The 23,401-nt window shown below is 42.7% G+C and overlaps 1 protein-coding gene across 1 annotated transcript in view; it reads left to right on the forward strand.

Moving 5' to 3' along the window:
- Positions 1–947: 947 nt before the first annotated feature.
- The window catches only part of LOC129696931 (protein eyes shut homolog), a 36,085-nt gene continuing 13,631 nt past the window's right edge, over positions 948–23,401 (forward strand). Inside the window, exons 1-3 of the mRNA XM_055635042.1 lie at positions 948–1,320; positions 1,833–1,958; positions 2,297–2,410. Of these exons, the coding sequence (XP_055491017.1) occupies positions 1,176–1,320; positions 1,833–1,958; positions 2,297–2,410 (385 nt within the window). The 5' untranslated portion in view covers positions 948–1,175. The remainder of the gene's footprint in view (positions 1,321–1,832; positions 1,959–2,296; positions 2,411–23,401) is intronic.

Genomic DNA, 23,401 nt, shown 5'->3' on the forward strand with positions numbered 1-23,401 from the left:
AACTGTTCTTAAATTATAGAGAAGAGCTTCTGCTGCACTTCTATTTGTGATGAGCCTCGATACTTGAAGTTAAGGCCAGATAAGGAAGTACAGTGGTTTCAGCGAGGTCCTGCAGCAGAGCACGAACGTTCCAATGGTTCCTGGTTTGTCTGCATGAGTTCCTCTCTAATGTCAGTTTGTCTGCATCATATTGGTTTTCAGAGTTGTGGAAAGCATAGAAGGAAGTTGAATTGCCCATTTCGGATACACATACAATTATGTTCTGCAGCACTTTGCAATCTTAAAACTTTTCCCACCAAGACGGGCACATGTGAACTCCACAATGACTAAATTCCCTTCCAAGCCATGTATTATGTTGACCGGAGTATATGGAGCATTGTTGAAATAGTTGGAGTATTGTGTGCAGTTCTGATCACTCCATTGCAGGAAGGATATATGGAGGCTTTGGAGATGGTGCAGAAGAGATTTACCAGAATAATGCTGGCATTAGAAATTATTATCAATTTGGAGAGGTTGGACAAACTTGGATTGTTTTTTTCTGGTGCTTCGGTGGCTGAGGGGAGACCTGATAGATGAATATTAAATTATGAGAGGCATCCATAGGGTAAGAACCTTTTTCTCAGGGTGGAAAAGTCAGAACCTTTTTTTCAGGGCAGAAGTGTTTAAGATGAGAGGGCATAGCTTTAAGGTGCAAGGGGAAAAGTTTAAACAAGATGTTTGGGGATTTTTTTTTTTAACAGAGAGCAATGGATTCCTGGAACGTGGTGTCAGGGGTGGTGGTAGAGACAGATACGATAGTGGCAGTTAAGATGCTTTTGGATAACCGCCTGCATATGCAAGGAATGAATGGATGATATGTGCAGGCAGAGGAGATTAGAGTAACTTGGTATTATGTTCAGTGCAGACATTGTGGGCTGAAGTGCCTGTGCCTGTGCTGTACTATTCTATGTTACCAATTTGAACTGGGTTAAAATCCTGAAACACACCATCTTTTTTTTTTTTTAATCCTTATTTGGCTGCATGCAAAAAGCTGTGTAAGTACTCTATTTATTGGTGAAATTAATTAAACATTGGGTGTTTTGACAGGTTTTGAAAGTAGTGACTGCTCAGTGGAAATAAATGAATGTCTGTCAAATCCATGTGACCCTTCAAACACCATCTACTGCGAAGATCTGATGAATGGTTTTCGATGCATTTGCCACCAAGGATATATGGGAGAGATCTGTACAACTCCAGTAAATCTCTGTGTGGTAGGCTTGTGTCAGAACAACTCACAATGTGAAGACGAGCACATAGAATTTAGATGTCATTGCCTTCATGGTAAGTATGATTCTTAGGAAAATGTTCCACTTTTGTTTCATCAGATTGAATAGAATCTTTAAAGTGGTGGGGCAAGCCTTTGGAAAATATATGTTTGTGGGTCTGCAAAGTTCGGTCTTTTAAGCTGAAAGAAAATTGTAAAATAAAGTGTAGGGTTACAAAATGATTATAGTATATAACAGAGAGGTCATTTAAACCATTTATCCCATGATAGGATTCATGCTCCGCATGACCTTACTCCCTCAATATCAAACGGACAGTAGATTCTTATACTCTTTTCCGCCTCACAGTCGCCTTCACATGCTCCCCTTAATTGCATCCGAGCCAGTTGCGATAAATCTATGTGAACCACATTCTTGCCAGTCGGGTGAATATTCAATTTATTCATGACTATCTCAATATTTACGTTAGCTTAGATTTATCCAGTTGAACGATTCTGTTAACCGAAGATTTTAACATGTTAATTCCTGAATGTTTTGCTGCAAATTCTTATTTTTTTGCTCTTTCAACAGGATTAGAAGGAGGTTTCTGTGAAGAAATGAGGGGTGATGATTGCAAGGCAGATTCTTGCCGTGCCCTCAGCCTCTGTGAGACTGGCTTGAATTTGTTTGCCTGTTACTGTGCGCCAGGCTTTGTCGGTAGGTTTGATCCGTACTACACTTTTTAAACATTTATAGGGAGCTGTAAACCCAGACTCTCTCGCATTACTGGCATGCTTCCTGTGAGGCCAATGGTGCACCAAGATTACTTTGCAAAGTTTCCGGGAACATGTCTATTTGCTAAGCAATTATCAATACAAAATTGGTCCATTCCTTTTAAGGCCATTTGCAGGCAGATTTTAACGTTTCTTCTGACCTGCAAGGGCAAAGCTTCTGTATATAATCCAATGTAATTATTTGCACGTCTTGTTGACACTTGTGCTGGTGAGTCACCATTGGAAAAGATCTAATGATGTGAACCTTTTGCTTCTTTCCAGGCAATAACTGTGAGATTGAGGTGGATGAATGTTTAAGTGACCCCTGTCAGAACAATGGCACTTGCACTGATCTTCTCAACTCTTTCAGCTGTGTGTGCCCTGGTGGAATTGAAGGTAAAGACCAGGAGATGAGGAGAGAAAATTGCAGCCGCATTTCCAATATCAGCAATCTTATCATGCCAGTAAACTAGAATTGCTGAAGAAGTTTAGTGTTCACCCATGGAAGTAGAAAGTTACAATGCTTTATGTTATTTTTATGCCAGTAAAATACATTGTGCCAGTTTAATATATATATATATCTATATCTATATCTTTATATATATTTTGAATAAAAGAACATCAATTACAAGTGTAATTTATATAGTGCATCCTATGCCGTAAAGTATCCCAAAGTATTCCATGAGAATATTATCTAGATTAATACTGACAACCAGGCAGGTTACGTAATCAATTAAAGTTCTGTCCATATACTTAAGTGCTAAACTGTGTCTTAAAGGGGTTGAAGATGCAGAAAGAATTGGGAACAAAATCCAGAGCTTTCAGTTCAAGTAATGGATGGCACCAGTACTAAATCTCAGGATTGAACAAGAAACAACACAGTGCTGGAGTAGCTCAGCAGGTCAGGCAGCATCTCTGGAGAACATGGATAGGTGATGTTTTGGTTCGGCATCCGTCGTCAAGAAAACAGAATTAGTCATAGTGCCATAGAGTCATACAGCATGAAAACAGACCCTTTGGTCCAACTGGTCCATGCCAACCATCTTCGCTAGACCTACCTATACGTGAGGAGAGATTGCATAGGTTTGGAGGTGATTTGGGAAAGTAGTGATAAAGATCTTGGAGTGTTTTGAAAACAAGGGTAAGATTTCAATAAATGTAAGCGTTCGTGTACTCAGGCCAAGGTAAGAGAAGATGGGGAATTGAATTTTTGATTAGGGAGGACATTACGGAGGCACTCGGAGAAGATATTCTTGCGGGATCGTTCAATGATGCTACATGGGTAGAACCTAGAAATAAGACGGGGATGTTCATTTTTCACATACAATTGCACGGTCGGCATTTACTCTGACCAATGTCGTGGAGTCCATTTCGAGAGCACTGGATACAATACACTCTGTTGGAGAGGTGCAGGTGAATCATTGTCTCATCTGGAAGGGCTGTTTAGGTCCTGGATGGGTGTGAGGGAGGAGCTGAAGGGGTAGGCGTTGAGCAGGCACGTGCCTTCAGGGTAGGCAAGGTAGACACTGCCTACCCTGAATAAAATTATGAAATGGTAATTATTAAATATAAATAGTAAAGGCATGGGAGAATTATACATATCTGATAGATTGATCTCTTAGGTAGGCATAATTCTCCGTGCCTTTCAACCGCAGCACTTGCAACACGCGAAAGTCTGTGCAGCCCACGTGCCATCAGCGCTGCTTCAAGCCGTCAATGACAAGCGGGGCTGAAGATAGCTGAAATTCTGCCTTTGCAGTACTGTGCATGCGCAGCAGCCTATTGCGCATGTGCGGTGCAAGTTTTTTGGCGGGTTTTTCAAATATGGATGTCATTATTTTAAGAGTATCTTCGGAAACAAAGAGAGAAGAATGGAGTTTGTGTACCAATAACGTGGTAAGTACATTTCTTGGTGCTATATGTTTTTAAATACCGTATATCCCGGGGTGGGGGGACAGCTCCTTACGCAGCGTTTGAGTAGTCTGGCCTGGGGTAAAGTTGTGGGGAGGGCAGGAGCATTGTGAAGGAGGGGATCGGGGCCAGTAACCCACTTGCGATGCTCCAGGCACAGAGCCACCGCATTGTGGCCGGGGTGAGAAGTATCTGGGGTGGCTGCGAGTGGCCGCCGGGACCGAACAGCCCCTTCTGCCGGTCCCCGCACACCTCTGGCAGTGCTCTCCGTCTGAACACCTCTCTCCTGCCGCTTGCTGGCCTCACTCATGTCATCTGCTTCCCACAAATCCTTAAATTCCGACAGCGCGCTCAAGGGACCAATTAAGGTTATTCGGCAGTCGGAATTTAAGGAATTGTAGGTAGCGGCTGACATGAGCGAAGCCGGCGAGCGCAGGTGAGAGATGTTCACAGTCGGAGAGCACTGCCAAAGGTAAGCGGGCCGGCAGAAGGCGCTGAAGTGGCAGCTGGTTCTGCAGTCGGGTCCCAGCGGCTGCTCGCAGTCACCCGAGCTGCTTTGACAGGGAGAATACTGATGTGCCTTCCCGATCCCCCATTCGCTGTGATGGCATTTCAGTCTCAGTCACAGAGGCCGACGTCAGGAAATCCTTCAGAGGGGTGAACCCCTGAAAAGCACCTGGTCCTGATGGTATACCCGGTCGTGTTCTAAAAACCTGTGCGGACCAACTGGCGGGAGTTTTTACGGACATTTTCAACCTCTCACTTCTGAGGTCTGAGGTCCCCACCTGCTTTAAAAGGGCATCAATTATACCGGTGCCCAAGAAGAGTAAGGTGACGTGCCTCAATGACTATCGACCAGTGGCACTAACGCCGGTGGTGATGAAGTGCTTTGAGAAGCTGATCACGGAGCAAATCACCTCCTACCTCGACAAAAACCTGGACCCACTGCAGTTCGCTTACCGCCACAACAGATCAACGGTGGATGCGATCTTGCTGGCCCTCCACTCCACACTGGACCACTTGGACAACAAAAACTCATATGTCAGGCTGTTATTCATTGATTATAGCTTGGCATTTAACACAATCATCCCCTCCAAACTGGTTAGCAAACTTGCAGAACTGGGTCTCTGCGCATCCCTCTGCAACTGGATCCTCGACTTCCTCATCCACAGACGACAGTCTGTTCGTATTGGTGGAAATGTGTCAGCCTCGATAACAATCAGCACGGGAGCACCTTAAGGCTGCGTGCTCAGCCCCCTGCTGTACTCGCTCTATACCCATGACTGCATAGCGAACCACAGTGCGAACTCCATCATCAAGTTCGCTGATGACACCACTGATGGGGATGAGTCAGAATATAGAAGAGAGATCGAGCAACTGTCCATATGGTGCCAGCGCAATAACCTGGCCCTCAACACCAGCAAAACCAAGGAACTGATTGTGGACTTTGGAAGTAGGAGGGGGACCCACAGCCCCATTTATATCAACGGGTCGAAGGTTGAAACGGTCAAGATTACGGAGAGTTGGTTTGTCAAGGAAGACTCTCTATAACTTCTACAGGTGCACAGTAGAGAGCATGCTGACCGGTTGCATCGTGGCTTGGTTCGGCAATTTGAGCGCCCGGGAGAGGAAAAGACTACAAAAAGTAGTAAACACTGCCCAGTCCATCATCGGCTCTGACCTTCCTTCCATCGATGGGATTTATCACAGTCGCTGCCTCAAAAAGGCTGGCAGTATCATCAAAGACCCACACCATCCTGGCCACACACTCATCTCCCTGCTAGACTGCAACGACCAGGTTCAGGAATAGCTACTTCCCCACAGCCATCAGGTTATTAAACCTGGCTCGGACAAAACTCTGAATATTAATAACCACTTTCTGTTATTTGCACTTTACCAGTTTATTTATTCATGTGTGTATATATTTAGATCAGGGTATATGGACACATTTATCTGTTTTGTAGTAAATGCCTACTATTTTCTGTGTGCTTAAGCAAAGCAAGAATTTCATTGTTCTATACAGGGACACGTGACAATAAACTCACTTGACTTGACTTGACTTGACTTCCCTCCCCGGAAGTGGCGGCCAGTTCTGCTGTTCGTGCACGGAGCACTGTGGCAGCAGTGAGTGAGTTACTGACATGATCTCTGACCCCCTCCTTCTTAACACTCCTGCCCTCCCTGCATCTTTAACCGCTGGCACAACCTCTCCACATGCTATGAAAGGAATCCTTCCTCCACTTGCCCCCATGAATTAGTATCGTCATTCAATAAGATGACAACTAATTCAACTTTTCTCGGTGTGCTCCCGTTTTCCCCACCATCTCTCCACCTGCCTTCATCCTCCATCCCCCACCCATTCAGTAATTAAGAAATGAAGGAGATTTGGAAGCCTAGGGCAAATTGAATTGGTACTTATTTATTTTTTTTATTTTTACGGAGAGAACAATCTGCGCATGCATAGGGGGCACAACACCTGCCTGGTGTTGAGCCTCCTACAGTTGTAGGGAAAAATGGGGAGTGGGGGGGATGCTTGGCGTGGGTTGATCGGACCAAAATATAGCCCCTCTAATCTCCGGTGTTAGGCTGAAGAGCTCGTCTACATACAGTTGGACACTATGACTCTCGAAGCTTGGGGCTATGGTTGAATGAAATGAAGACAGGACAAAATACAGCAAGGGTTACCAAAAATCATCCTGTGCTTCTTTCACAGGTAAATTCCACTTCCTCTCATTTTATCACCTCACCCACACCTGCGACTAAACACAGCATTGGATTTGTACTTCTCCGAGAAATCCATTTTCAGGAAGAGCACAGGCACTTGAAGCAGGAGTTTGTTTTGTCCCGGAGTAGAGGGGACCAAATAATTTGCCTCACTTTGTTAAATGTCATTTAAAAATAATCAAAATGATAGGTGAATCTTGAATCTTGGAAGAGAGGAAACTGCCATGGAAAAAGCCATGGAATATTAGTAGAAGGGAGGACTAAGTTGGAATATTGAGCTGCCCATGAAATAAAAATTCAACATTCAACCTTGAAAAAAAGATCACCACAAATACAGAAACGGCATGAATTTGTGGTCTAAAGTAAATATTTTTCCTGCTGTAACTAACAGATGTCCAAGAACATCATTAAACAATTCCCACAATTTCAATTAATATCAATTTCAACAACCACTATTCCTTAATCTATGCATACCACAATTTAAAGATCGTTTTATATGAACTGACTTTCTACATGTTGCTGTTGGTGATTGCTTCCTAGTATTGGTATTCTTACCATGTGTTTGCTGGACTAATGGACATGAACTTGAATCACATCAACTTATCATGCATTCAATCTTTAATTTGAAATTTTAGATTTCAGTAATTCGTTCTCCTTTAAGAATTAAATTCATAATTAGCTGTGTAACTAAAAAAAAAATAAAAAGTGGTCGTTGTGGCATTCCATCCTGCTTAAAGTAAATTGGCTATGCCGTGTATGACTTAAATGATAAATGGTGTTGAATACTGCCTGTATATTTAGTGAGAGAAAAATTAATCCCACTGGAATCTGAGAATTAGATTTTCCGTTTGAATGGTAGTTGAATGTTTACTTGAGCATGTATCTCAGGGAATAGTGCAGTGCGTTGGAGGAAATAAGTCTATTTGTGAAATGGCAAATGAGGCTAGAATCAGTATTAGACTGAAGATTTTCAATGATAGTAATATCTTAGTAAATTAAATGAAAACATAATCTTCCAAAAGAGACTTAAGGGCAAAGAATCACACATCCAAGGGGAGAGTACCTGAATGGTATTACCTGAATGGTGGCCGATTAGGAAAAGGGGAGATGCAACGAGACCTGGGTGTCATGGTACACCAGTCATTGAATGTAGGCATGCAGGTGCAGCAGGCAGTGAAGAAAGCAAATGGTATGTTAGCATTCATAGCAAAAGGATTTGAGTATAGGAGCAGGGAGGTTCTACTGCAGTTGTACAGAGTCTTGGTGAGACCACACCTGGAGTATTGCGTACAGTTTTGGTCTCCTAATCTGAGGAAGGGCATTCTTGCCATAGAGGGAGTACAGGGAAGGTTCACCAGACTGATTCCTGGGATGTCAGGACTTTAATATGAAGAAAGATTGGATAGACTTGGCTTGTACCCATTACAATTTAGAAGATTGAGGGGGGAATCTTATAGAAACTTAAAAAATTCTTAAGGGGTTGGACAGGCTAGATGCAGGAAGATTGTTCCCGATGTTGGAGAAGTCCAGAACAAGGGTTCACATTTTAAGGTTAAAGGGGAAATCTTTTAGGACTGAGATGAAAAAAACATTTTTTACACAGAGAGTGGTGAATCTGTGGAATTCTCTGCCACAGAATGTAGTTGAGGCCAATTCATTGACTATATTTAAGAGGGAGTTAGATGTGGCCCTTGTGGCTAAAGGGATCAGGGGGTACGGAGAGAAAGCAGGTACAGGATACTGAGTTGGATGATCAGCCACGATCATATTGAATGGCGGTGCAGGCTCGAAGGGTCGAATGGCCTACTCCTGCACCTATTTTCTATGTTTCTATGTAGTATAGTGTTCTCTACTTCACCTCAATACTCAAGTATCTGACAGTCAGTAAGTTATTTTTGAACTGTGGGCACTGCTGTGTTTTAAGAAACACTAGAGCCATGTTGCACAAAGCAAGTTTCCAAATGCAAAATAACATTCTTCTTCAAAAATAATGATCTTGTTTATGTTCCCCTGGGACCTTGGTTTAAGGGTCATATCGAAAGGATTGTTCATTTATTGTTTGAGAAAGTCAAACAAGATTATGTAATGCACTGTAATCATACCACGGCTGAAAACCTAGAGCAGTTAAAAGGTTACTCGCTGAGGTTTTTAAAATCATAGTTTGATTTGAAAGAGAGAACAGGAGAAGAAGTCTCCTTGTACTTGTGGGAAAATGGTGATGAGGAAACTTTGCTGTTCTGAAATACAGGCATTTGTGATTTATACAGTACTGTCTGCAAGAATGGTGGAATCATACTCTATGGTAAGATCTCAAAGAATAAATTAATCGATAGTTTGCGGACGACACAACCCTGATTGGACTGATCCAGGATGGGAATGAATCTGCCTACAGACAGGAAAGTTCACTGCTGGTGTCCTGGTGCCATAGTAACAACCTAGAGCTCAATGCTCTTAAGACAATGGAATTGATTGTAGACTTTAGGAAAGCTCCCCCTCCCCTCACCCCACTCACCATCAACAACACCACAGTCACATCGGTGGAGTCCGTTAAGTTCCTGGGAACCATCATCTCCAAGGACCTTAAGTGGGGGGCTACCATCGACTCCACATCAAAAAGGCACAACAGAGGATGTACTTCCTGCGGCAGGTGAGGAAGCACAATCAGTCACAATGAGATCAGCCATGTGCTGGCTCAAAGGACCGAATGGCCTCCTCCTGCACCTATTTTCTAGGTTTCTATGCCACAGACAAGGATGGTCCAATTCTACACGGTCATCATAGAGTCTGTTCTCACCTTCTCCATCATGGTCTGGTTTGACTCAGCCACCAAGCACAACACCTAGAGGCTGCAACAAATCGTCCGATCAGCAGAGAAGATTATTGGCTGCAACCTTCCCTCCATTGATGAACAACTGTACACTGCAAGGGTCAGGATCATCTCTGACCCCTCTCACCCTGGCCACAAACTCTTTGAATCACTTCCCTCTGGAAGGCGACTCCGGATTGTCAAAGCTGCCACAGCCAGACATAAAAACAGTTTTTATCCACGAGTAGTTGTTCAACTCAACAACCAATAATCGGTAGCCTCCCTTTGATCTGGTATTTTGTTGGTTCACGTGCTTGATCAATGGTGTTTTATCATTAATGTCTTATTATTATTAATGTTTAGTGTTTTCTGAGTCATTTGTAACTGTCACTGTATGTCATGTTACTTGTGGGCGGAGCACCAAGACAAATTCCTTGTATGTGAATACTTGGCCAATAAACATACTTACTTACTTACTTGACAGGAGTATTTTGCAGAGCTATGCAACAGATGCTGTGAAGTGGCCCTTATTAGATACTGTACCTCTGCCAAATTGGTGTAATAATCTTGAGTGCTGCAAAAATCGCCATCTTGCATTTAAATTCAATCGTGCAATTTATACATGCTCAAGCTGAATGAAGTATTAATGCAGGCATTTCTAATTAAAAGGATCACATGAATAGTTACATTTCTTTTAAAAAAAATGTCTTTTGGCAATAAATGAAAAACTAATGTTTATAAATTAAATATGCAGTATTGATATTGCAGAGAAAACCACCAAATATCACGTGGAAGCAGAGGAGATTATTTTAACTCAGCATCATGTTTGTCACAAACATAAAGTTCCTGTGCTGTACTGTTCTATATTTTACGTTCTGTCTTCCATGTATGTGAATGAGGCACATAGTGACTCGGAAAAATTCAGCTGGGTAAAATGGCTGGCAATGGTCCTCAATTGATTTTAAATGTGCTATATTTTAGTGAATCTCCAGTGGCAGACACCATCAACAATATGCTTTTATCTTCTCTCGCTTCTCAGCTGTCTCCAGCTTTAAAAAAAATGACAACAACAGAATAATTTAAAGGCACCTGTCATTTTACTTGATGACTGCCATCTTTTTGATGTTGACGATCACATGTAGAGAGAAGAAAATATTTCACTGATGCTCTGCGGAATACCATTGAATGATATAAAGAGCCGAGCTGTGCTGGCTCCTTGAAAGCATAACCTTATTGCTCACTCTCCCGTTGTCTCTCCATGATCCTGACATTATTTTTTACTTCTCATATATATATCAATTTAATTTTGAAATTTACAACTGGAACAGGTTCTATTGCTATATCACAAGAGCACAAGAAAATAGGAGCAGGAGTAGTTTATCTGACTCTTCAAGCATGCCCCACCATTTGGCACAGTGGCGCAGCGAGTATGTAGGTTAATTGGTCTCTATAAATTGTCCCTAGTGTGTAAGGTGTGGATGTGAAAGTGGAATAATATAAACGTGTGTGAACAGATGATCAAGAATAAGACAATCTGCTAGATCTCCATCCATCTCCTTAAACATTCAATCATTCCAACACTGGCAGATAGTGCATAGTGCCTATAAAAGTGGTGGCACAGTTGCTGGTAGAGCTGCTACCTCCCAGCACCAGAGACCCAGGTTTGTGTCTGACCTTGGGACCCTGTGACCGCGTGGGTTTCCTCCCACATCCCAAAGACGTGTGGGTGATTCGCTTCTGTGATTTGCCCGTCATGCATAGGGAGAGTAGGATAACATAGAAATAGTGTGAACAATAGGTGATCGATGGTCAGCATGGACTTGGTGGGCTGAAGGGCCTGCTTCCATGCTGTATTTCTAAAAGTGAAACTAATACGCATCCCCAGGCTATATGCTGACAGCACCAGTGGGTCAAAGGGCTCGTTTCCAAATTATTTCTTTCAAACAATCAATCAATAAATCAATGAATCAACCTGAAGCATCAGTTTCATCTCTGTGCCAGATCCCCGTAGTCCTCACTCCCTCCATCTTTCAACATGTATTTTTTTCCACTTTTGGTAGCAGAGAATTCGAACAATTTACCACTTTCTATGAGAAATGTGTCCTTGTGCAAAAAATATTTGCATCATAAAGTGTTTAAATCAATTCAAAGATTAGATTATTTTGTAAGTAAACGTGACCCCACCACATATTACTCATTGTGTGATAGGATCAGGAATTAACTCCACTGTTCAAAATTGTCAAATCAATCAGAAAATCCTGCACACCTCGTATTCATGCATCTTGTACAAATGAACACAGGCATACATCAAAACCAAAGCAAAGGTGTCCACATGATGGGCAACATTCCCAACAAATCATGTGGCATTTATAGGGAGGGAAATAATTGGCATTTCATGTCCGAGGCCTTCCCTTAGTAATATTAATATTGTGCAAAACCAACATCATCTTACAAATAATGAAGGGCCTGGGCAGAAGATGTGAAGTAAAGAGTGATATGCCATATATTAACTCCCAACTTTAGGAGACTTACAATTTGCAAGGCATTTCTTAATTTGCACATTGATGTAGCACATTGTTTGGTATAACCCTCATCTCATTCCCATTCTTTGGTCTCTGCAAGGTCACTTTAACTCAGGAATGGAATTGGTTGGATTACAGACCAAAACTGATTCATATGTTTCCCTCCTCAGAGACAATAGATTTATTGGACACGGCTTCTTTATTATTTTACCCACTTAGAAATTATGCACATTGAAATAGGCGGCAAGGAGACTTCAAATCTTGGTCTGAGAATCAGTGCTGCAGAAATAAAATTGTGATTGCAGAACCAAATGACATGATAGCCAAAAGCAAACAAGACTATCGCAAAATATCATGCAATCATAGAATCGTCAAACACCGAAAGGCTATTAGATCCGTTATGCTTGTGACATCTTTAAAAGAAATTAGAAACCCAAGCTTCTTTCGACCAGAAAATGAATATATTTGTGAAAAATACCTAGATATGGCCAGCATTCCCTGGTATGGCCAGCATTCAGTATCCATCCCTATTCTTCTTAGGAAGATAGTAGGAGCTGCTGCAATTTTCAACTGATGCAATCCTTTCATTAACGCTACTCCCACAGTGTTGTTGAGATCCAGCAATGATGAAGGACTGGTGATATATTTCTAAGTTAGGATGTTGTGCGACAGAGATGGGAATCTGCAGGTGCTGATCTGCCGCTATGATATTTCTTGGTGATAGATGCGACAGGTTAGGGAGGTGGGAGGAATTAACGTTTAAGGTGATGGATAGAATTCTAATCAAGTTGGTACAGCTACTGCCTCACAATGCCAGAAACCCAGGTTTGATCCTGACGATGGGTGCTGTCTGTGTGGAGTTTGCATTTTCTCCCTGTGGCTGCATAGGATTCCTCCAGGTGCTATAGTTCCCTCCACATCCCAAAGGGTTGCAGTTTGTAGGTTAACTAGCCTCTGTAAATTCCCACTAGTATGTTGGGAGTGGATGCAAACGTTAGATTGCACAGAATGAGTGTGAATGGATGATCAATTGTTGGATTGGACTTGTGGACCGAAGTTGGAATCAACCAATCAATCAATGAAGATTGTCTTGTTATGGATGATTTTGGGCTTCCAGCAAATTGTTGGAGCTGCACTTATCATGCAGGTGGAGGGCGTTTCGCATTATCCCTGGTTTGTTCCATATTCGATAGAAAGGTTTTCAGGATACAGAGAATAAGTGACAGTGCAGGATTCCTAGTATCTCACCACAGTTATGGGCCTGACCCACTTAGAAGACTTTTCAGGCGACTGCAGGAGACTTTGCAGTCGCCACATGTTCGCGGGTGGTTGCCGGGGAGTCACCTTCATGGTCGTGAGGAGTTCCCACAATTTGGGAACTAGTCGCAGCCTCATTATGTCGCAGAGGATTTTTCAACATGTTGAAAAATTAGCGGTGACTAGAATGAAACTAAACTCCATGGAGAGTAGCGAGAATTCTCGAGCCGTAGGTGGGTTGTAAGGAGGCCCTAGTGGGTTGGCAGGCGTTCGAAGGTTCTCTTAGGTTCTGGTAGGCTGTAGCCGGTGCTGACCGGTGAAATTCATTGGCTCTTTGGGGAAATAAAACGTAAGCAGTAGTTTTCAGAACCAAGGATAACCGACTGGTTATGTTAAAAGTCCGCCGAACTTCACAGCTGTGTATCTCTGGCTCCTTAAATGTTATCTGACTCGTTAACAGTTGTCTCCATGCCATCTCCCTCCTTCCCACCAGGAAATACATTCTTGCCATAGAGGGAGTACAGGGAAGGTTCACCAGACTGATTCCTGGGATGTCAGGACTTTCATATGAAGAAAGACAAGATAGACTCGGCTTGTACTCGCTAGAATTTAGAAGATTGAGGGGGGATTTTATAGAAACTTACAAAATTCTTAAAGGGTTGGACAGGCTAGATGCAGGAAGATTGTTCCCGATCTTAGGGAAGTCCAGAACAAGGGGTCACAGTTTAAGGATAAGGGGGAAATCTTTTAGGACCGAGATGAGAACATTTTTTTTTTTCACAGAGTGGTGAATCTGTGGAATTCTCTGCCACAGAAAGTAGTTGAGGCCAGTTTATTGGCTATATTTAAGAGGGAGTTAGATGTGGCCCTTGTGGCTAAAGGGATCAGGGGGTATGGAGAGAAGGCAGGTACAGGATACCAAGTTGGATGATCAGCCATGATCATATTGAATGGCGGTGCTGGCTCGAAGGGCTGAATGGCCTACTCCTGCACCTATTTTCTATGTTTCTAAGTTTCTCCCCCCCTTCTCCGCCCTCTCCCTCCCTCTTTTAAAGGACTTACCGTACACTGTGCTGGCTGTCTTAATTACAGCGCCAACCTTCCTGTTCATCTGTGTCTGTATCACCTTGGCTTTGCACCGTGTGAATTTCAGACAGTGCTGCCCCTGCTTGCCCTGGTCCCGCCCTTGCGATGTGTTTGTGTGTGTATGTGTTCCACTCCGACAGTAGCCGTTCCAGTTGCCGGTTTTTCAGGCGACTGCCAGCTACTTGACAGTTGCCGGCAGACGCCTGAAAAATCGCCAAAGTGGGACAGGCCCATTACTATTGAATCTGCCCTGATTAGCCTTTCCAACAATGCATTCCAGATATTGATAGCAATTGACAATGTGTCACAAATATTTTGTTATTTTTTCAAAAGTCCTCAATCTAGTCTCTGACCTTTAGGTGGGGGAAGCAGTTTCTCTTCGCTGAATCCATCAAAACTTCAAATTATTCATACTTGCACCGAAGGAGGCAAAAGATAAGCATGTTTTGCCACAAGGCTGAAGTCCCATATCCCCAATAACAGATTGGAAACACTTTCAATTGGTTGAGTGCATTGGATGATTAGATAGCAAAAATTAGTATGTTCTATGCTGATTAACACTTCCTTGCAAATCAACTTTCCTGTTTTCATTTTTTTTTTTTTTTTTTAATAATCATTTTATTTATTGGAAGTAGTGTACACTATAATTATATCAGCTGAAAATAACAATGCATTTCCTGTACCACTTCATATTTTAAACTTTATAAAGAAGAAAATTAAAGAGAGGTATATAGGATAGTAAGTGTGTGAAAGAGTGATCAAGAGAGACCCTTAGAACGAAAAACTCGAAAAAGAGTTAAGCAAGCAAGCCATAGTAAAAGAAAAAGAGAAAAAGAGAACAAAAGATATATTAAAAGTAAAAAAAGAGATAAAAGGGATATACCAACTTCATATTTTTACTCCCACCTTACCAGGTCCTAAAACCATTTATTTTCAGAATTCTGTTGTACCTTATGCTTGCAGTAAGTTGATAAATGGAGACCAAATCTTTTGGAAATGGTCTGGTTTGCCTGCTAGAAGGAATCTCATATCTTCCAGGTGTAGCATTTCGGACATATTTGAAATCCACATATTTATCGTTGGTGTTGGGGCTGTTTTTCCAGAATCTAAGTATGAGTTTTTTTCCCGTTATTAAACCGTAATTAAGTAGGCTCTTTTGGGACGAAGTTAGCTCGGGGCTGACTTCCATTGTTCCAAAAATAATCAATTCTGCGTTCGGTTTCAGTTTTATTTTAAATAATTTTGTAAATGTTTCAAAAATCTCATTCCAAAATTTTTGGATTTTTATACAAAAAACAAAGGAATAGTGATACATTTATAGTGATTTCAATGAAACCAGGTTGATTGAATACTCATTGCAAAACATCCTGCCAAAACATCTTTACAAGTCAAAATAGGACGTACGTGGTAAATGGTAGGAAACTGAAGAATACAGTTGAACAGAGGGATCTGGGTATAACCGTGCATAGTTCCTTGAAGGTGGAATCTCATATAGATAGGGTGGTAAAGAAAGCTTTTGGTATGCTAGCCTTTATAAATCAGAGCATTGAGTATAGAAGCTGGGATGTAATGTTAAAATTGTACAAGGCATTGGTGAGACCAAATCTGGAGTATGGTGTACAATTTTGGGTCGCCCAATTATAGGAAGGATGTCAACAAAATAGAGAGAGTACAGAGGAGATTTACTAGAATGTTGCCTGGGTTTCAGCAGCTAAGTTACAGAGAAAGGTTGAACAAGTTAGGTCTTTATTCTCTGGAGCGCAGAAGGTTAAGGGGGGACTTGATAGAGGTCTTTAAAATGATGAGAGGCATAGACAGAGTTGATGTGGACAAGCTTTTCCCTTTGAGAATAGGGAAGATTCAAACAAGAGGACATGACTTCAGAATTAAGGGACAGAAGTTTAGGGGTAACATGAGGGGGAACTTCTTTACTCAGAGAGTGGTAGCGGTGTGGAATGAGCTTCCAGTGGAAGTGGTGGGGGCAGGTTCGTTGGTATCATTTAAAAATAAATTGGATAGGCATATGGATGAGAAGGGAATGGAGGGTTATGGTACGAGTGCAGGCAGGTGGGACTAAGGGAAAAAAATTTGTTCGGCATGGACTTGTAGGGCCGAGATGGCCTGTTTCCGTGCTGTAATTGTTATATGGTTATATGGTTATCAGCCTATATGGGCTCAGAAAAGGGGATGAGTATTTATAAAAAGCATTTAATTGCAGTTTTCAGATCATTACCAGAATTCTTGTGGGTATCAGGAAGACACTTCATATACAAGTCACTTTAAACAAGAACTGTTCTTGAGGGATGCAGATGCTTTTTAAAAAATCTACTTTGTACAATTTGTTAAATACTGGGTAACTCTGTGAGAAAGACCACGGTCATAACGTGAGCTGACAATGGATAAAGGAATGCAAATATTTAGAGGTAAAGACGTGAGACAGACCAAACGGCTGATGGAGGAAGCTGGAACTAATGCAAAAATAGATTAAAAAAATAAGCTTTATGCAATGCTGGAAATGTTACCTGTCACTTTCTAAAGGGGTAGAAAAGATGAATTTGTGCAAACCACAGTTTATTCCGCACCGACCTAAATTGAAATTACATTCATTTGAGACATGCTTGCAGAGAATGTGGTGAAAGGTAGAATAAATCGCAGGATGGACAAAATCAAAGGCACGCAGCCGAACAGAATGTATCCGGGAAGTTTAATGTAGATGTTACAGTTATAAATCATGCAAATGAAAGAGATTTGCTCCTGCCATTATGAGCAAATGAAACAATCATAGTATTTAAATTGGATGCAAGACTAGAAGTAAATTATGCCTGAGCTGTGAGAAGGAGATATGTTTCTTGCATTACATATGAGGACATCTAATACAGCTATCATTTGTACCGATGCCAAAAATGCAGTTAATATTAGGTCAGAATGTTAGTGTGAAACTCAATTCTATGAACTGGAAACACAGAATAATGGCTTAAGTTGATGTGCACAAAACATTAAAATAAGAAAAGATTTCCTTGAAGAGTTGAGCTATTGGGCAAGTGAATATGGGATCAAAATTGAAAACATTACATTTATGTCACAAGGCCATCTGTACCAGAAGACTGGAAGATAGCTATTGTTGTCTCTTTATCTAGAAATGAATAAGCCAGGAACCTACAAGCCAGTAAGCTGTATATCAGAGGTCAGGAATTCTTTAAGGGTCAAGATTTATGTATATTTGGAAAGATACGGCTATAGAATCGAGTAGTCAGCATAGGTTAATGCGGGAGGTATCTCGTCTCACTAATTTGATGGAGCTTTTTGAGGAGGTAACATTAGACATTCACGAAGGCATGTTGTGTCTGTGTAGGCTATAGTTAGGCATTTAACAAGGTCCCTTATGGAACGCTGGTCCAGAAAGTTAAGGGGAATGGGATTTGAGGCAATGTTGCTAAATCAATCCAAAACCGACCAAGGACGGCACAGTGGTGCAGCGGTAGAGTTTGTTGTTTTACAATGTCACAGACCCCGGGTTTGATCCTGTCTACGGATGATGATTGTACGGTTTGTACATTTTCTCCCTGTGACCGTGTGTGTTTCCTCCGGATGCTCTAGTTAGCTTCCACATTCCAAGACGTGCAGGTTTGTAGGTTAATTGGCTTCTGTAAATTGACCCTAGTGCATAGGATAGAACTAGTTTACAGGTGATTGTTGTTGGCATGGACATGGTGACCAAAGGACCTGTTTCCACTTTGTATCTCTAAAGTCTAAAGTAAAGTCTAAATTGGCTTGGTGATTGGAGGCAGAGAATATTGGTGGAATGATGCTTTTCGGGTTCAAAACCTGTGGCAGTAGTGTACCCTAGGGATCAGTGTTGCAACCTTTGCTTTTTATGATGTGTATTAATGACAGACGTGAGTGATTGTTAGTAACTCTGTGAATTACACGGAAATTGATAGTGGTATGATGAGCGAGGAGGTTGATTAAAACCGCAGCATGACTGAGATCAATGGAAAGTTAGGCAGAATGTTAGCAGATTAAATTGAATCCCAACAAGCAGAAGCCGGTTCATTTTAGGATGTCAAATAAGGGCGAGGCATGCACAATAAATGGTCGGGTATTAAGGATGAACAGGAAGATCTTGCAGTCCAAGTACATAGTTCCTCGAAAGTGACAACATAGGATGATAGGTACACAAAATTGCCGCAACTCTGCTCTCTCTCCCCATCCCCGCACTCGCAACAAGGGCAGAGTCCCCCTGGTCCTCACCTTTCACCCCACCAGCCAGCAAATACAACACATAATCCTCCGCCATCTCCGCCACCTCCAACGTGACCCCGCCACTCGCCACATCTTCCCATCTCCCCCTATGTCTGCCTTCCGCAAAGATCGCTCTCTCCGCAACTCCCTTGTCAATTCTCCAGCAATTTTGTGTACCTTCGTTCTTCCAGCATCTGCAGTTCCTTCTTGAACAACATAGGGTGATAGGTGTTGAAGAAGACATAGGCATGCTTACAAACTGGAAAGAGTGCAGAAAATGTTCAAAAGTAGGTTGCCTTGATTGGAGAACTTTAGTTATGGGGAGCGATTGGAGAAGCTAAGATTGAATTGAATGGACTTGCAGATTACTTTGGGGAAGCCAACATCATTGTTTGAAACAAAGGTAATCTTTAGTTTTTTTTTTAAATTAAGTCATAGAGAGGTTAATGAGGCAAATGCAGTAGTTATTGCATATCGTTTTTTTTCAAAGGACTTTTGATGAAGTGTCAACAAATAGACCTGTCATCAAGGTGATGGCATTGGGATTAAAAGTGCATGGATAGAAAAGTGGTGAAGTAACAGGTGAGTGTTATTAAGAGGTGAGTGAATTTACCTGTCTGCAGGTGGAGCAGGTGTGACCATCTGCCTCACACCACATTTGCTAGCTGCATTTCCAACTTTCACTTCTTTATCTTCCTCTTTCCTCCTGTTATTCTCCCTACACCTCATTCCCAGCCCTTCCTCAGAGCCACTGCTGCTGATGAGGGAGGTGGCCTGATGTTTTCTTTTAAGGTTGACAATCGGCTGCTGAACTCCAATTGGTGCCAACAGTTCACCTGTGGCAGTAGCATTAGACCGGACAGCCAGCTTCAGATAGACACATACTAACTCATCATACACATCATGGTTGTATGGGAGTGATTCTGAACCTAGAATTGGCTTCAAGCTCATTTTTACTTTGCATCATGCGACATAGAAATATAGGAAAAAGGTGCAGGAGGAGGCCATTTGGCCCTTTGAGCCAGCACCGCCATTCATTGTGGTCATGGCTGATCGTCCCCTATCAATAACCCGTACCTGCCTTCTCAATAGTCAATAATCAATTTAATTGTCATTTGGACCCCTGGAGGTCCAAACGAAATGCCGTTTCTGCAGCCATACATTACAAACAAATAGACCCCAGACACAACATAATTTACATTTTACATAAACATCCATCACATTGCTGTGATGGAAGGCCAAAAAAAACTTATCTCTCCACTGCACTCTCCCCCCCCCCCGATGTCAGATGTCAGAGTCAAAGTCCCCGGCTGGCGATGGCGATTGTCCCGCGGCCATTAAAGCCACGCCGGGTGGTGCAAGGTCGCACACCGGGTCTTGATGTTGGAGCCCCCGGCGTGCGCCCGCAGAGTCCGCGGCCATTCCAAGCCGCGCGGGGCAGTGATGTAGGCCCCGCTCCAAGAGCTCTTCGACCCTGCAACTCGGGCGGGAGAAGTCGCCGTTGCAGGAGCCCTGAAAAGCGGTCTCCCTCCAGGGACCCCGCGGGCTCTCGGTGCCGCCGTCCGCAGACCCGCAGTTGCAGCCTCCGCATCAGCAGCAGCAGCGGCAGCAGCGCTCCACCACCGCTCCACCCGCTCTGGACTCGGCCAGCTCCGCGACGGTGAGGTGAGTCGGAACCAGAGTCCCCGGCTTCTTCTGTTGGAGGCAGAAGCCTCCATATCCCTTCACACCACTAGCTTCTATCTAACTCTCTCTTAAATCCATCCGGTGACTTGGCCTCCACTGCCTTCTGTGGCAGGGAATTCCATAAATTCCAACTCTCTGGGTGAAATTTTTTTCTCAAATTAAATGACCTCCGCTTTATTCTAAGTGTGACCCCTGGTTCTGGACTCGCCCCACATTGGGAACATTTTTCCTTCATCTAGCTTGTCCAGTCCTTTTATAATGTTATATGTTTCTATAAAATACGCCCTCATCCTTCTAAACTCCAGTGAATACAAGCCTAGTCTTTTCAATCTTTCCTGATATGACAGTCCCGCCATCCCAGGGATCAATCTCGTGAACCTACGCTATACTGCCTCAATCACAAGGATGTCCTTCCTCAAATTAGGAGACCAAAACTGTACACAATACTGCAGATGTGGTCTCACCAGAGCCCTATACAACTGCAGAAGAACCTCTTTACCCCTATACTGAAATCCTCTTGTTATGAAGGCCAACATTCCATTAGCTTTCTTCACTGCCTGCTATACCTGTAAGCCAACTTTCAGTGACCGGTGCACAAGGCGCCCAGGTCTCGCTGCATCTCCCCCTTACCTAACAACCTAACCCCATTGAGATAATAATCTGACCCCTTGTGTTTGCCGCCAAAGTGGATAACCTCACATTTATCTATATTATACTGCATCTGCCACACATCTGCCCACTCACTCAACCTGTCCAGGTCACCCTGCAACCTCCAAACATCCTCTTCACAGTTCACACTGCCACCCAGCTTTGTGTCATCTGCAAACTTGCTGGTGTTGCTCCTAATTGCCTCTTCCAAATCATTAATATATTTGGTAAACAGTTGCGGCCCAACACCGAGCCTTGCGGCACTCCACTCGCCACTGCCTGCCATTCTGAAAAGGACCTGTTCACTCCCACTCTTTGCTTCTGGTATGCCAACCAATTTTCTATCCATGTCAACACCCTACCCCCAATACCATGTGCTCTAATTTTAGTCACAAGTCTCCCGTACAGGACCTTATCAAAGGCTTCCTGAAAGTCAAGATACACTACATCCACTGGCATCCCTTCATCCATTTTACTTGTCACATCCTCAAAAAATTCCAGAAGATTAGTCAAGCATGATTTCACTTTCATAAATCCATGTTGACTTGGACTAATCCTATTACTGCTTTCCAAATGCCCCATTATTACCTCTTTAATAATTGACACCAGCATCTTTCTCTCCGTCGAAGTCAGGCTAACTGGTCTGTAATTCTCCGTTTTCTCTCTCACTCCTTTCTTGAAAAGTGGGATAACATTAGCTATCCTCCAATCCACAAGAATTGATCCTGAATCTATTGAACATTGGAAAATGATCACCAATGCATCCACTATTTCTAGAGCCACCTCCCTGAGGACCCTGAGATGCAGATCATCAGGCCCAGGGGATTTATCATCCTTCACTCCCACCAGCCTACCCAATACTATTTCTCGCCTAATGAAAATTTATTTCTGTTCCTCTACCCTCTTAGATCCTCTGCCCTCCAGTGCATTTGGGAGATTGTTTGTGTCTTCCTTAGTGAAGATAGGTCCGAAGTACCTATTCAACTCTTCTGCCATATCCTTGTCACCCATAATAATTTCACCCGTCTGCCTACAAGGAACCCACATTTGACTTTGCTACTCTTTTTCCCTTAACATATCTAAAACGCTTTTACTGTCCTTCTTTATATTCCTGGCCAGCTTCCCTTCATACTTCATCTTTTCAGCCCGTATTGCCCGTTTTGTTTCCCTCTGTTGTCCTATCAAAGTTTCCTAATCCTATTTGCTGTGTTATACCATATAACCATATAACAATTACAGCACGGAAACAGGCCATCTCGACCCTTCTAGTCCGTGCCGAACACGTATTCTCCCCTAGTCCCATATACCTGCACTCATACCATAACCCTCCATTCCTTTCCCGTCCATATAACTATCCAATTTATTTTTAAATGATAAAAACGAACCAGCCTCCACCACCTTCACTGGAAGCTCATTCCACACAGCCACCACTCCCCGAGTAAAGAAGTTCCCCCTCATGTTACCCCTAAACTTCTGTCCCTTAATTCTCAAGTCATGTCCCCTTGTTTGAACCTTCCCTACTCTCAGTGGGAAAAGCTTATCCACGTCAACTCTGTCTATCCCTCTCATCATTTTAAGGACCTCTATCAAGTCCCCCCCTTAACCTTCTGCGCTCCAAAGAATAAAGCCCTAACTTGTTCAACCTTTCTCTGTAACTTAGTTGCTGAAACCCAGGCAACATTCTAGTAAATCTCCTCTGTACTCTCTCTATTTTGTTGACATCCTTCCTATAATTAGGCGACCCAAATTGTACACCATACTCCAGAAATTGGCCTCACCAATGCCTTGTACAATTGTAACGTTACATCCCAACTTCTATACTTAATGCTCTGATTTATAAAGGCCAGCACACCAAAAGCTTTCTTTACCACCCTATCTACATGAGATTCCACTTTCAGGGAACTGTACACAGTTATTCCCAGATCCCTCTGTTCACCTACATTCTTCAATTCCCTACCATTTACCATGTACGTCCTAGTTTGATTTGTTCTGCCAAGATGTAGCACCTCACACTTATCAGCATTAAACTCCATCTGCCATCTTTCAGCCCACTGGCATAAATCTCTCTGTAGACTTTGAAAATCTACTTCATTATCCACAACCCCACCTATCTTAGTATCATCTGCATACTTACTAATCCAATTTACCACACCATCATCCAGATCATTGATGTACATGACAAACAACAGTGGACCCAACACAGATCCCTGTGGCACCCCACTAGTCACTGGCCTCCAACCTGACAAACAACCATCCACCATTACTCTCTGGCATCTCCCATTCAGCCACTCTTGAATCCATCTTGCTACTCCACCATTAATACCCAACAATTGAACCTTCTTTTCTTTGAGTTTTATTCTATCCCTAACTTCTCTTGTCAACAACAGTTGCCTCTTACTCCCCTTAGAATCTTTCTTCCTTTATGGAATGAAATGATCCTGCGTCTTCCGGATTATGCCAAGAAATTTCTGCCATCATTCCTGCTAGGATCCCTTTCCAGTCTAC

This window comes from Leucoraja erinacea, chromosome 5 (assembly GCF_028641065.1).
Source record: "Leucoraja erinacea ecotype New England chromosome 5, Leri_hhj_1, whole genome shotgun sequence".
In the NCBI taxonomy this organism is placed as follows: Eukaryota; Metazoa; Chordata; class Chondrichthyes; order Rajiformes; family Rajidae; genus Leucoraja; species Leucoraja erinaceus.